Source organism: Microchirus variegatus (assembly GCF_963457635.1).
Source record: "Microchirus variegatus genome assembly, chromosome: 21".
Classification (NCBI taxonomy): domain Eukaryota; kingdom Metazoa; phylum Chordata; class Actinopteri; order Pleuronectiformes; family Soleidae; genus Microchirus; species Microchirus variegatus.
Genome location: NC_139822.1, coordinates 9,987,101 through 9,999,837, shown reverse-complemented (window position 1 = coordinate 9,999,837; position 12,737 = coordinate 9,987,101). Strand labels below are relative to the sequence as shown.

At 39.7% G+C, this 12,737-nt stretch overlaps 1 protein-coding gene across 1 annotated transcript in view; it reads left to right on the top strand.

Annotated features, from left to right (window-relative positions):
• Nucleotides 1-6: 6 nt before the first annotated feature.
• hhla1 (HHLA1 neighbor of OC90) overlaps nt 7-12,737 on the top strand; it is a gene marked incomplete at both ends in the record, with an annotated part of 17,726 nt that continues 4,995 nt past the window's right edge. Inside the window, 11 exons of the mRNA XM_083907998.1 lie at nt 7-156; nt 7,466-7,517; nt 8,439-8,498; nt 8,788-8,868; nt 9,962-10,045; nt 10,965-11,048; nt 11,141-11,221; nt 11,334-11,381; nt 11,475-11,555; nt 11,649-11,702; nt 11,774-11,866. Coding sequence (XP_083764124.1) covers nt 7-156; nt 7,466-7,517; nt 8,439-8,498; nt 8,788-8,868; nt 9,962-10,045; nt 10,965-11,048; nt 11,141-11,221; nt 11,334-11,381; nt 11,475-11,555; nt 11,649-11,702; nt 11,774-11,866 — 868 coding nt within the window. The remainder of the gene's footprint in view (nt 157-7,465; nt 7,518-8,438; nt 8,499-8,787; nt 8,869-9,961; nt 10,046-10,964; nt 11,049-11,140; nt 11,222-11,333; nt 11,382-11,474; nt 11,556-11,648; nt 11,703-11,773; nt 11,867-12,737) is intronic.

Here is a 12,737-nt window from a genome sequence, read left to right as displayed (position 1 = left end):
GAGCCAATGCCTCCAAACCCAAACCAGGTTTGGGTCAAAGCCAGATCCGCGGGTCTGATCCGCCTCCACGACGCCGCGTCCACGACCTCCAGAGGCCACTGCCGAGATGTCATCCACCAACCGCGGTCCAGATGGAGAGCGGCGGCGGCGGTGTTTGTAAAGTAAAACTCTGTACAGTGCACTCAAAGGAAGAAGAACATTAATCGACATATTAATATACACCTGAAAGCTTTATCGCTGCAAAGCCAAGCGCACTCTGCATGTGACGCATGTGACCATTGTTAGCGTAGACGCTGCCGCGTTCAGCAGATCAGGAAACGGGCGGGAAAAAGAGATTGAATGGGAAACATTTACCTGCTATGCCATTTTATAACACTTATTTTTTATATGAATACATTTTCATTCTTTTTCTTGTTTTACTTTTGCACGGTTTGCATGATAATGCACCATGGGCGGGGGGGGGGGGGGGGGGAAGTGGAACCAAAAGTCTCCTGTGTTTGTTTCGTACGTCGATGATGGACGCGTGAATGTGTAGAACCTGCTGTCATCGCTTCATTTATGTTTTCAACGCCACGACAAAACGCTAAATCACGTGAATTCAGGGACGTACAAAAAAAACAACTTTAGTTTTCCAACTAGCCGCAGCTAATGCTAAAGCTAACAACATACGTAATGAAAACAAACTTAGCTCCTCGGCCCCGTTCAAAACTTTTTCCCGAAAAACGTGAATTAACTTTTTTTTTTCACACAAAAACTAACGTAACGACTCACGTGGGGCTAATGCTAATGCTATCGCTAACATCTTTCACAGCGACACTGGAAGAACCAATTATTTTTCCCGCACAAGTTAACATATTAAAATTTTATATACGACAGATTTTGCGACCACGCAGCATGAGTGACCCGAGTGGGTGTGTCACTTTTACGATTACGAAAAAATCCGACGATTTTCTACTTTTCAACCACAACGTAGAGTTCTTTGGTTTTTTAAATTCTCAACGCAATCATCGTAAAAGACCGGAAAATCTACTCGTACGTGATCGGTTTCACAAACGTTTGCGATTAGCAGACCATTTTTTTTTTTCAGCTTTAGACGTCGGACGATGCCGATACGGAATGTAACGATATTTACACTTGAATTATTACACACTTTATCGCATGTTCAAGCACCTTCAGAGTCAGGTGACGTTTACACAACAGCTCCCACGCCGCGCTTCAACAGGAAGTCACGGTGGCATTTCCTGTTTGGAGCTCGCCACCAACAGGGGGCACTGCTGTTGTTTCTGCTGCTGTTACTGTGGTATTTATTTATTTATTTATTTATTTATTGTCTTGTCGTTTATGTTTGAACACAAGAGGTGAATTCAGGAAAATTGCGAAAACAAAAGTGAGTGTTAGTTTGTGTTTACACACTAATTACGTTCATGTTTGTTAAAAGATGGCAAATTATTTGACTTCCTGTCTAAATTATTTGACTTCCTGTCCAAACTATTTGACTTCCTGTGTAAACTGTTTGACTTCCTGTCCAAATTATTTGACTTCCTGTCCAAATTATTTGACTTCCTGTCCAAACTATTTGACTTCCTGTCCAAACTATTTGATGGCAGGTAAATAAAACTATTCTTAGAGAATAGTTCATCATCTTCTTTTCAACCTGGCTTTTCAAAATAAGAGCCTCTGACTTGCTACTTCCTGTGTTATATATAACTTACAGTCGTTTATTTTTCTTTGTTATTTTTGTTTTCTTTGTTATTTTCCACGACTGTCGTTAAACGTCAGCGCTTAAGTGGAAGTGGTCACCCCCCGTGGCTGCAGCACACTTCCTGCTCTACAAACTCCACCCGCCCGGTGCTCCTAGCAGTAGAAAACAAACGTCCAGATCCAGTTGAAAACGCGGCGTGGAAGCAGAAAAACGAGTAGAATTAGAGACGTGAACCAAACACTTATTTACTGATTTACGAATAACTTATATTCTATTCTTATTATCCAACTTATGGACTGATTATATTACAGTTAAACTCTTATTATTCCTCACTATTATCTCTGGATTTAAAAGGATCATGATGATCCCTGCTGACCTCCATTCATTCATTCATTCATTCATTCATTCATTCATTCATTCATTCATTCATTCATGTGCCTCTGAAGCTGAGAATGACTCATCTTTATTGTTTCACTGTCACTGGATTCAATTTTCTAGTAAATTTCCAGAAACTTTTCCATGAGAACTTTTGTTCGGGAATTTTGGAAATATTCAAAATAGATTTGACTGGATATTTTGGATAATTTAAAGAAACTCTTGGGAAATAAGATTTTTCTGGGGGTTTTATGGCCTTTTTTTTAATGTTTATTTTTTAAAATATCCAATGGGAGAATTGGCGTCACATGAGTGATTTTTGTTGCAGTACCACGAGTGGCCACTGGAAGGAAAATTACGTACAAGCCAAGGGGGAGGCGGAGCTCCGTCCATGTCATGTGAATGATGGTTTACACTTGTTACTTTGTCTCGTTTACTGATTGACATGGAAATGTTTTTTTTTAAATCTGTGAGAGTTTGTTTGTTTGTGTACAGTCTCATGTCACCCGTGGTCACATGACCAAATACTGTTTGTTTGTTTTTTTAAAAAAGGAAAATGTTGATATTTTTAAAAAATAGTTTGTCTTCCAGTGAAGACGTGAAGGAAACACTGTTTTTCTCCCACAAACCTGAAATTAGACCTAAAATATAATAATAAATGTGCCATAAAATGTTGATTTGTTTCACTTTTCACCGATGATCGCAGACGACGAGCGCTAACATGACTGTGTTTTGTTTTTGTGAATGAAACAACGTTTTTGATTGGCCGACACACAAACGTCACTGAAAGATTCTCTTCCTGTTTCTTCATCGTTTTTTTTTATTTAAAAAACTGATTCCTGTTTCAGCTACGGCCACAAGATGGCGCTGTTGCTGCAGCTCATGATCGTCCTGCAGCTCGTAAATCACATGGCGTTGAACGTGAAGCCCAGACACTCAGACTCCGCCTTTGAATAAATTAAGATTAAGCCCCGCCTCCTTCTTTGACCAGTATCGGACTGACAGCGAGAATCGTCGTACATCGGTCTCACGTCGGCATTTTATCGTCCAACTACTGCGGGAAAAACCGTGGTGGTTTACACCAACCACCAGGTTTGTTTACTCACTCCCTCACTAAAGTCATTCATTTACGAGATTAAAGTCGTAAAGTTACGGGAATAAAGTCTTTAATTTACTTTGTAAATTAATTTAATCTCGTAAATTAAAGACTTTAATCTCATAACTACGACTTTAATCTCACAAAATAAATACTTTAATCTCGTAACTTTACGACTTTAATCTCGTAAATTAAAGACTTTAATCTCTTAACTTTATGACTTTAATCTCGTAAATTAAAGACTTTAATCTTGTAACTTTGCGACTTTAATCTCATAACTTTACGACTTTAATCTCGTAAATTAAAGACTTTAATCTCATTCACTCACAGGATCAAACGCAGCCGTTTTATCGTGAATTTATTGTGTGTGTGTGTGTGTGTGTGTGTGTGTGTGTGTAAAGGAGCACTTTATTGTGTTAACTGCACTGAACGACACATTCTACATGAACTTTGTCATTTTTTAATTGCGATAAATGATTTGTGCCTTTGCCTCCTGTGGTTTCACGTCCTCCACAGTTGTTTGATTTAAAAAAAAAAAAATTCTAAATAGTTGCTAACATCCGTGTGGACGGCTGCGTTCACGCAAACAAACAAACAAACAAACAAACAAAAAAAAATCATAATCTGGTCCAAATGTGACAGGAAAACACTCACTCGCTGTCAAAACCTGCGTCTGCAGCGCCCCCTGGAGTCGTCATTCCAAAAACACAGATTTCACAATTGTCCAGTAAATGTTTTGTGTCTTTGGACAAAGCTACGATGTTTGTTTGTTTGTTTTTTCTTAATGTGAGCCTAGCATCACATCAGTGTCCTAGTTACAGTTAGTGAATTCTGACGCTGGTAATCAAATATGTTAGCGTGTACTAAAGAGGGCAGAAACCGCTGTGTCACCTCAGGCTAGCTGCTAAACACAGAAGCTAACAGACGCTAAGAAGCTCATGGAAAACCATGTCGTAAAATTCATTTGGATTTGTTAAATTCCACAGTTTTACATCACATTTTCAAGAAATAACTCGACGTCCTTCAGCTTTAAAGAGAGCTGAAATTAGCAGTTAGCTCAGGCTAGCTGCTACGTAGCAACGATAACACTGAAAGTCACTGAACAAGAAGTTAAGGTTTAAATAAATGTGTTCAAAGTCGTGTTGATGAGAAAATGAACTGCTCCGTTCAGATTATCATCTCAGGCTAGCTGCCTCGTAGCTGTGGAAGCTAATGAATGCTAATGAAATGTTCATCCTCACCCGTTTTCTGTGTATAATAAACATCCAAATGTGCCAAAAACATCCATAAAATAGTAAATAAATCGTCAGAAACTACGTTCACAACCTATTGAATATTACCCATCGTTTACAGTTGACAGACACTAATAATAATAATAATAATAATAATAATAATAATAGTAATGAGATAATTTGTGTAAATGCAGCCGTTGAATCACACAGATGTTAATCACAGCTTTATTTTCCTTTAGTTTCATTTTAAAGGGAAAGTGTGAACACTTTGACACGAGTGGCCTTCAGAGCTCTGCATCATTGTTCTCATCCCTTTTAAAATAATCTAAATAACAACAACAATAATCGTCATCATCATTTAAGGGAAAAAAAAGGAGAATAAAGTTGCTAAAGTTTCTTTTCTGTATTCGACCACTTTTAATATTTTTGTTTCAATGATATAATATGCAAATGTATTCTTACTTGATTTTTTTATTTTTGTCTTTTCAATTGCACCAGTTATTAATAAAGTATTGAACTGAAAATTGAATGGATATTGTCACTCCAGTTTTTGTTTTATTATTATTATTATTATTGCATGAATTAAAACTTTATTTATTTAACAATTTAAGAATATATATTAAATTATGGCTACCCCTTATTATTATTATTATTATTATTATTGTTAATAAAATTAATATATGCATAGAACTGTAATATTTTTTTCTTGGATTGGGTTTAGAATATTTAGACTATATTTACATATTAAAACGAAACATTTAATAATATTATTTTTTAGAACACATTTTATTTGACATAAATGTCTAACATTAATCAAATATTGTAAAAGAAAATTATTTATAAAAATCAAATAAGTATTTATTCATTAACTTCAGGTAAAATATCATTAAATGCGTAATTATTTATGAGTCAGAAGTAAAGAACAGGTACTGTTAACAGGTGAACGGGGAGTGGGCGGGGCTTGGACCTCATCGGTTGAGAATAGAAGCAGCTGATTGGACGGGAGCTTTTTGAAAACCAGGAAGCAAACGGACGTGAATCTGCGGCGAACACGTGACGAACGGCAACGACAACGTGACGACACACGGTCAACAGTGAACATGACGTCACAGAGGAGTTCCTCCACCAGGTGAGAGCGGGAAAAAGAAGGAAAAACTAAACAAACGAGATGAAAATGTCCGCGCTGTGAATTGTAGAGTCATTTGTGACGTCATTCAATTTGGTTCCGCGTTCTCTCTCGTCCCCTCTTTCGCCGAGTCGTAATTTATCACGAGAACTGTCTCTAAAGCCAGTCCGTCACTAACTTAACCTACTAGTTAGTGTTTTTTCGTGACTCTGTAAACCTGTGAAGTTAAACTTAGTCTTAGTTTTTGTGTTATCTCGACCTACTAGTTACACTGCTAACTGACCACTAAGCTAACTTGTTGTGTTAGCTGACTTAATGAAGCTAAACTTTGAAGCTAAACCTGCTAGTTACTGTGTTGAAATGACCGTGGAGCTAACCTGTGAAACTAAAGCTAAGCTAAACCCAGTTAGTTGACTTTGTGAAGCTAATGCTACATATCACCATGGTAACCTGGCTTTCTGACATTGTTGATTTTACACATTTAACCTGCGTTAATCGCTCTGTTTCAGTCTGCGATGTTATTGACCTCTTTCTGAAAAGACAATAAACTCACAAACGCCATCGTTTTTTTGTGTGTAAATTCAGGTTTAATTGGACTGTGCATTGACATATTTAAATGTGTGTATATTGCTGTTGCGTGTGGTCTTAACTGCACTGTGATTTATTGTTATTGACGCCTTCTGCCACCAGAGCCCTGTTTACACCAAAATCTATTTCCTGTGTCATTAAACACTCAGGGAAAAGACGCTGTGGTTCCGCCCTCAGCTTTGATTGACATGTGGTCTGTGGTGAACACAGACAACCCAGGACTGCAGCGACTAACTAGTCACTACATTAATGTGATTAACTGTTCTGTAGTGATGATTAATCATTAACACCTGTGTGTTCACCTTTCTCTGTCATTGTTTTTGAAACGTCAGCATCTGATGTGCCTCTGTTTTATTTACCGATGACATTATCTTGGTAAATGACTAGGTAAAGCTAACTTCTCAGTTATTGTGTTAATGTCTTTGTGAAGCCAGGCTTTGAAACTAAACCTACTAGTAAATGTGTTAACTGACTCTGTGAAGCTACGTGTGCTAGTTATTGGGTTAACTGACTCCGTGAAGCCAAACATACAAGCTAAACCTGCTAGTTATTGGGTTAACTGACTCCGTGAAGCCAAATGTAGAAGCTAAACCTGCTTGTTGATGTGTTAACTGACTGTGAAGCTAAACCTGCTATTTATTGGGTTTACTGACTCTGTGAAGCCAAACGTAGAAGCTAAACCTTCTAGTTGATGTGTTAACTGACTCTGTGAAGCTAAACCTGCTAGTTTCTGCGTTGTGAAGCCAAACATAGAAGCTAAACCTGCTAGTTATTGCGTTAACTGACTGTGAAGCCAAACGTAGAAGCTAAACCTGCTAGTTGATGTCTTAACTGACTCTGTAAAGCTAAACCTGCTAGTTATTGTGTTAACTGCCTTCGTGAAGCCAAACATAGAAGCTAAACCTGCTAGTTATTGCATTAACTGACTCTGTGATGCCAAACGTAGAAGCTATACTTTCTAGTTATATTGTTAACTGACTCTGTGAAGCCAAACGTAGAAGCTAAACCTGCTAGTTATTGCTTTAACTAACTCTGTGACGCCAAACGTAGAAGCTAAACCTGCTAGTTATTGCGTTAACTCACTCTGTGAAGCCAAACATAGAAGCTCAACCTGCATTAACGGACTCCCTGAAGCCAAACTTAGAAGCTAAACCTGCTAGTTATTGCGTTAACTGACTATGAAGCCAAGCATAGAAGCTAAACCTGCTAGTTAATGTGTAAACCATGACATTTTCTTTGTCACTCTTCATTCTCAGCAACATTTTTCTTTGTACAGAAAGTCTTTGATAATCAGCGTCTCAGTCAAACTCTGTCTCACAGATGGATGTCTCCTTTTTGTCCTGCAGGACAGTGAATGTGAAGCTTTGTCCTCTTCAAGCTCCACAGAGGGCGGCGAGGGTTCGTCCTGATGACGACACCACGTTCACATTCAACACAAACTCTACACAAACTCAACGCCCACCAGAGACAGGAGCTCAGTGTTTTACCTGAGGAGACAAACGTGGACAAAGACCCGTCCTCCTTTAGTTCATGTATCTGTGGTCGTAGCTGGACGTTGGCTGGACGATGGAGAGATCAACACCATCACGTCCACGTCTGTGTGTGATCATCGCTGTCTTCATCACTTTACTCCTCATCCTCCTCAGCTCAGGTAGGTAAGGTTATAAAATAATCAATAATAACATCTGTTTTAATGATTTCTTTGTTTTATGGAGCACACAAACTGAAAATATGACAGAAACGTGAAAATATTCACATTTAAGAAGCTGAAAAATGACAGAAACACAAAAATACTAAAGACCTGGCTGATAAAAATCTACGTCAGTTTAAGTCAATACGTCTACGTCACATGTTCACGTCTTTATCTTCACTGTTAGACAGACTTTAACAACAGGAAACGGAAGTCTGTAAACCACTCACTCTCCCACACCAAAGCCCATAAAGAAAATCAGTGATTTTAGCTCACAGGGACACGGGAGCTGCTGGTCTACTGCTGCCTCGTGTGGTCACTTTGTGTCACTAAAATACATTGGAATGGAAAATTTTGAAAGCCGAATTTTACAGAATAAGACGTTTGAAGTTAGTGATGGAGGCAGCAGTGGATCAACAACTCCTGTGAACTCCTGTGTGCTATGATGTTAAAATCACTGATTTTCTCTATGGGCTTTGGTGCAGGGAGATAATTTCACCAGGATGATCGACTCAGTGTCGGTGCAGCTTTAAACTCACTAAATCATGACTTTGTTCAGATGAAGATGTGTAATAAATGTAAATATATAATAATAAATATATATTAGAATTGTCTTCATGTCCCTGCAGTTTACAGAGACAGACCAGAGGACGAGGACAGACACACCAGAGACGTCCTTAACGCTACAGGTAAGAACAATCTGACTCTGAATAATTACATTAAGCTTTTAATCTTTTAGAAATGATGAAACACTGTGGAAATAGCTGCGCTGTAATGACAGAAAAACCCTTTTATTTAAAGCTGTTAAATGAAGCGTTTTATATAAGTGATCACAAAGAAAATCAAAGCCGGTATTGATCGGGTTAATGTGACTAAAGTGTGCGTCTCGTGAGAGTGAAGTGAAATAACAATCACCCAGAGACTCGTTCCTCTCTGCTGACCACGCTCATTCCTTCACCGCCTGCTTTTATTTCCCAGAATTCCCGGCAGAGCACGTCGACCCCGCGGCCATCGACCTCACGCCGCTCGTCAATACGCTCATAAATTCAAGCCAATCAGGTGCGTGAATCATAATGTCGCTCATGTGCGGCTGTAAATCTGTCCTGTTGGACGTGATTAATCCACACATTCAATCTGTCCTCTGCTCTAGAGGTCAAAGGTTCACTCACATCACACCACCAGTGATCGTTTATTTAAACTGCTTTGAATGCAAATCAAGTCTGTTTCCACAGTCTGTAAACCACTCACTCTCCCACACCAAAGTCCATAGAGTAAACCAGTGATTTTAACATCACAGCACACAGGAGTTCACAGGAGTTGTTGATCCACTGCTGCCTCCATCACTAACTTACAATGACTGATTTTAGTGAATTCAGCTTTTAAAATATTTACTTTAGACTTAACTCAGTGACACAAAGTGACCACACGAGGCAGCAGAGGACCAGCAGCTCCTGTGTCCCTGTGAGCTAAAATCACTGGTTTACTCTATGGACTTTGGTGTGAGAGAGTGAGTGACTTTGGTGTGGGAGAGTGAGTGACTTTGGTGTGGGAGAGTGAGTGACTTTGGTGTGAGAGAGTGAGTGACTTTGGTGTGGGAGAGTGAGTGACTTTGGTGTGGGAGAGTGAGTGACTTTGGTGTGGGAGATTGAGTGACTTTGGTGTGGGAGAGTGAGTGACTTTGGTGTGGGAGAGTGAGTGACTTTGGTGTGTGTTTATAAAAGTCTGTCTCACATTTTATTCACAGCATTTTTGACTTCCTCCTGTGTCTTCTCCTCTCTCTCCTCCTCTGTCTCCTGCTGTCTCTCCTCCTCTGTCTCCTTCTCCTCTCTCCTCCTGCGCCTCCTACCTCTGTCTCCTGTGTCTCTTCCTGCGTCTCCTCCTCTGTCTCCTCCTCTGTCTCCTTCTCCTCTGTCTCCTCCTCTGTGTCCTTCTCTCTCTCTCCTCTGTCTCCTCCTCTCTCTCCTCCTCTGCGTCTCCTCCTCTCTCTCCTCCTCTGTGTCTCCTCCTGCGTCTCCTCCTCTCTCTCTCCTCTGTCTCCTCCTGCGTCTACTCCTCTCTCTCCTCCTCTGCGTCTCCTCCTTTGTCTCCTCCTCTGTCTCCTCCTCTCTCTCCTTCTCTCTCTCCTCCTCTGTCTCCTCCTGCGTCTCCTCAGGTTCTCCTCAGCTCTTCTCCCTCCTCAGTGTGACCTCCTACAGTTCTCTGGCTCTGCACAAACTCACGCTGCTCCTCTACAACAGTAAGTATGTTATTAAGCCACGCCCCTTTTCATCACGCCGCTCATCTGTGACCACGGACGAAAACAAACAAACAAACGTCCAGATTGCGTCAGATTAAGTGAGATAATCTGACTGTGATCTCAGGATGTCAGTCTGTCACAGATATAACTTTGGCACTGGCTCCATCTGGTGGTGCAGCAGTGTCACTGCGTCCAGTCTCGCCAGCATATAAACAGCTGTGAAATACTGGATTATTATGGATTATGAGCAAAAACTGAGAGTTTGACACTGAATCAGGGTTTTTGAAGATTTTCCATGAATAGTTGACTTTTAAATATTTAGATTTTAGATGTTAACCTCTGACCTGTGACCTATGTTTGTGACCTGTATTGATAGATAGTTAGCTAGCTATGAAATTAACTAGATAGAAAAATGGCCAGTTAGCTAACTAGCTATGTACTTAAATAAAAAGATGGTTTAGTTAGCTAGCTAGCAATCAATGTAACTAACTAGATAGAAAAATGGCCAGTTAGCTAACTAGCTATGTACTAAGCTAAAAAGATGGTGAGTTAGCTAGTTGGCTAAGTAACTAACTAGATAGAAAATGGCCAGTTTGCTAACTAACCATGTACTTAACTAGACAGATGGCTAGAAAGTTAGCTAGCTATGACCTAACTTGATCATAGAATGTTGGTTAGTTAGCTATCTAGTTAACTAAACAGATGCTAGAAAGTTAGCAAGCTAACCGTGTACTTAACTACACAGATGGCTAGATAACTAGCTATGTACCTAACAAGATACATAGTTGGCTGTTAGCTTGCTACGTACCTAATCCGATAGAAAATTGGCAAGTTGGCTCACTAACCTATAACCGCTAACCTGTGACCGCTGACCTGTGACCTCTGACCTCTGACCTGTGTGTGTGTGTGTGTTAAACAGTTTCCAGTGTGAGACGAGTGCAGAGCGACATGTTCAGAAGAAGATTCTGTTACTGCGTCAGCAACGACACCAACGACTTAACCGGTAATAAACACACTGTAATCTAATCCCTCTGTTTGTTTGTTTGTTTGTTTTTGTAAACTTTGAAGACTTAAACTTTATTTATATCTTCTCAGATTTCACTGCAGTGTTGTTGGACGTGATCGGGAACTCCACCAGTTTCCACGAGCTTTTTAAATCTGCCTCTATATTATCAGGTGTGTGTGTGTGTGTGTGTGTGTGTGTGTGTGTGTGTGTTTAGCGACTGCTTCTTCATCATGATGACGATGATGAAGATGATGATGACACTTGTTATTTCTTCTTCCTCAGTGAGTCAGAGGAACAGTTCTGACTGTACATACATCTGTGTGATGGCAGGTCACTCACGTGAGTTCACATCACAGATGATACAGTATTGTTAGTGTTGTTGTTGTTGTTAATAACTCTTGTTGTTGTTGTCGTCTTGTACAGACAGAGTGTTGCCTCAGCTCTGGGGCGTGGACTCCATGTCTCCACTGTTCAACCAGACGATTGTTGAGGGAACACACGGAGGTTTGTTTAAAGGTTTTATGATTTAAATATGGATTTAACCTTGATTTAATCAGGAAGATGAATAAATAAATGTGAACTCTTCTCTTCCTACAGTGGGAAACATCTCCACGGTCGGACTTCCTGTCTCTGCGTTCAGACTTCCTGTCGGTGAGTCTCGTTTCTCGAGCTCGCTTCCGTTTCCTCTGAAGAGTTAATTTATATTTATTTTCAAACCTCAGACTGGAACCAGCCGCCTCACAACCTCAGTCACATGACGGCGTCTGGAGCGAGCGCCGTGTCCATCAGCAGAGTCCGCGACGCCGCGGCTCACGGTGACATTTCGCGCTTTCTCTGTAGATCTGACAAAATCAGCTGATTTTATGATTTAAATGAACCGTCCATGATTTCATAAATGTTGCCGAGTTACTACTGTTTTGTTTTTGTGATCCAGACGTGTTTGTAAAAATTATTTGTTGACGTAATTTGAAGTTTGTGCATTCTTTTTATTTAAAATATGTCAGTGGACACCAGCACAGATGCTAACATTAGCCTGGAGAGAAGAAAACATACTTTTACTGTGAAAAAGTTGTCAGTTGTTGGCTAGTTAGCTCAATAGCTATGTACTTAACTAACTAAGCAGATTGATAAATAGTTAGCTAGCTATGTAACTAACGAAATAGAAAAATTGCAAGTTAGCTAACTAGCTTTGTAACTAACTAGATAGAAAAGTGGGAAGTTGGCTAACTAACTATGTACTTAACTTGACAGATGGACAGATAACTAGCTACGTACCTAACAAGATGCATAGTTGGCTGTTAGCTAGCTAGCTACGTACCTAATCCAATAGAAAGTTGGCAAGTTAGCTCAGAGTACAGATTGATAGATGGTTAGCTAGCTATGCAACTAACTAGATATTAAGTTGTCCAGTTAGCTAACTAGCTATGTACACAACTAGATAGATGGATGGAAAGTTAGCAAGCTATCTATGTACTTAACTACACAGATAGATGGATAACTAGCTATTTACCTAACAAGATACGTAGTTGGCTGTTAGCTAGTACATACCTAATCCGATTGGCTAGTTAACTCACTAACTATGTACCTATGATTGATAGATAGTTAGCTAGCGATGTAAATCACTAGATAGAAAGTTTTCCAGTTGGCTAACTAGCAATGTACACAACTAGATATATGGATGGAAAG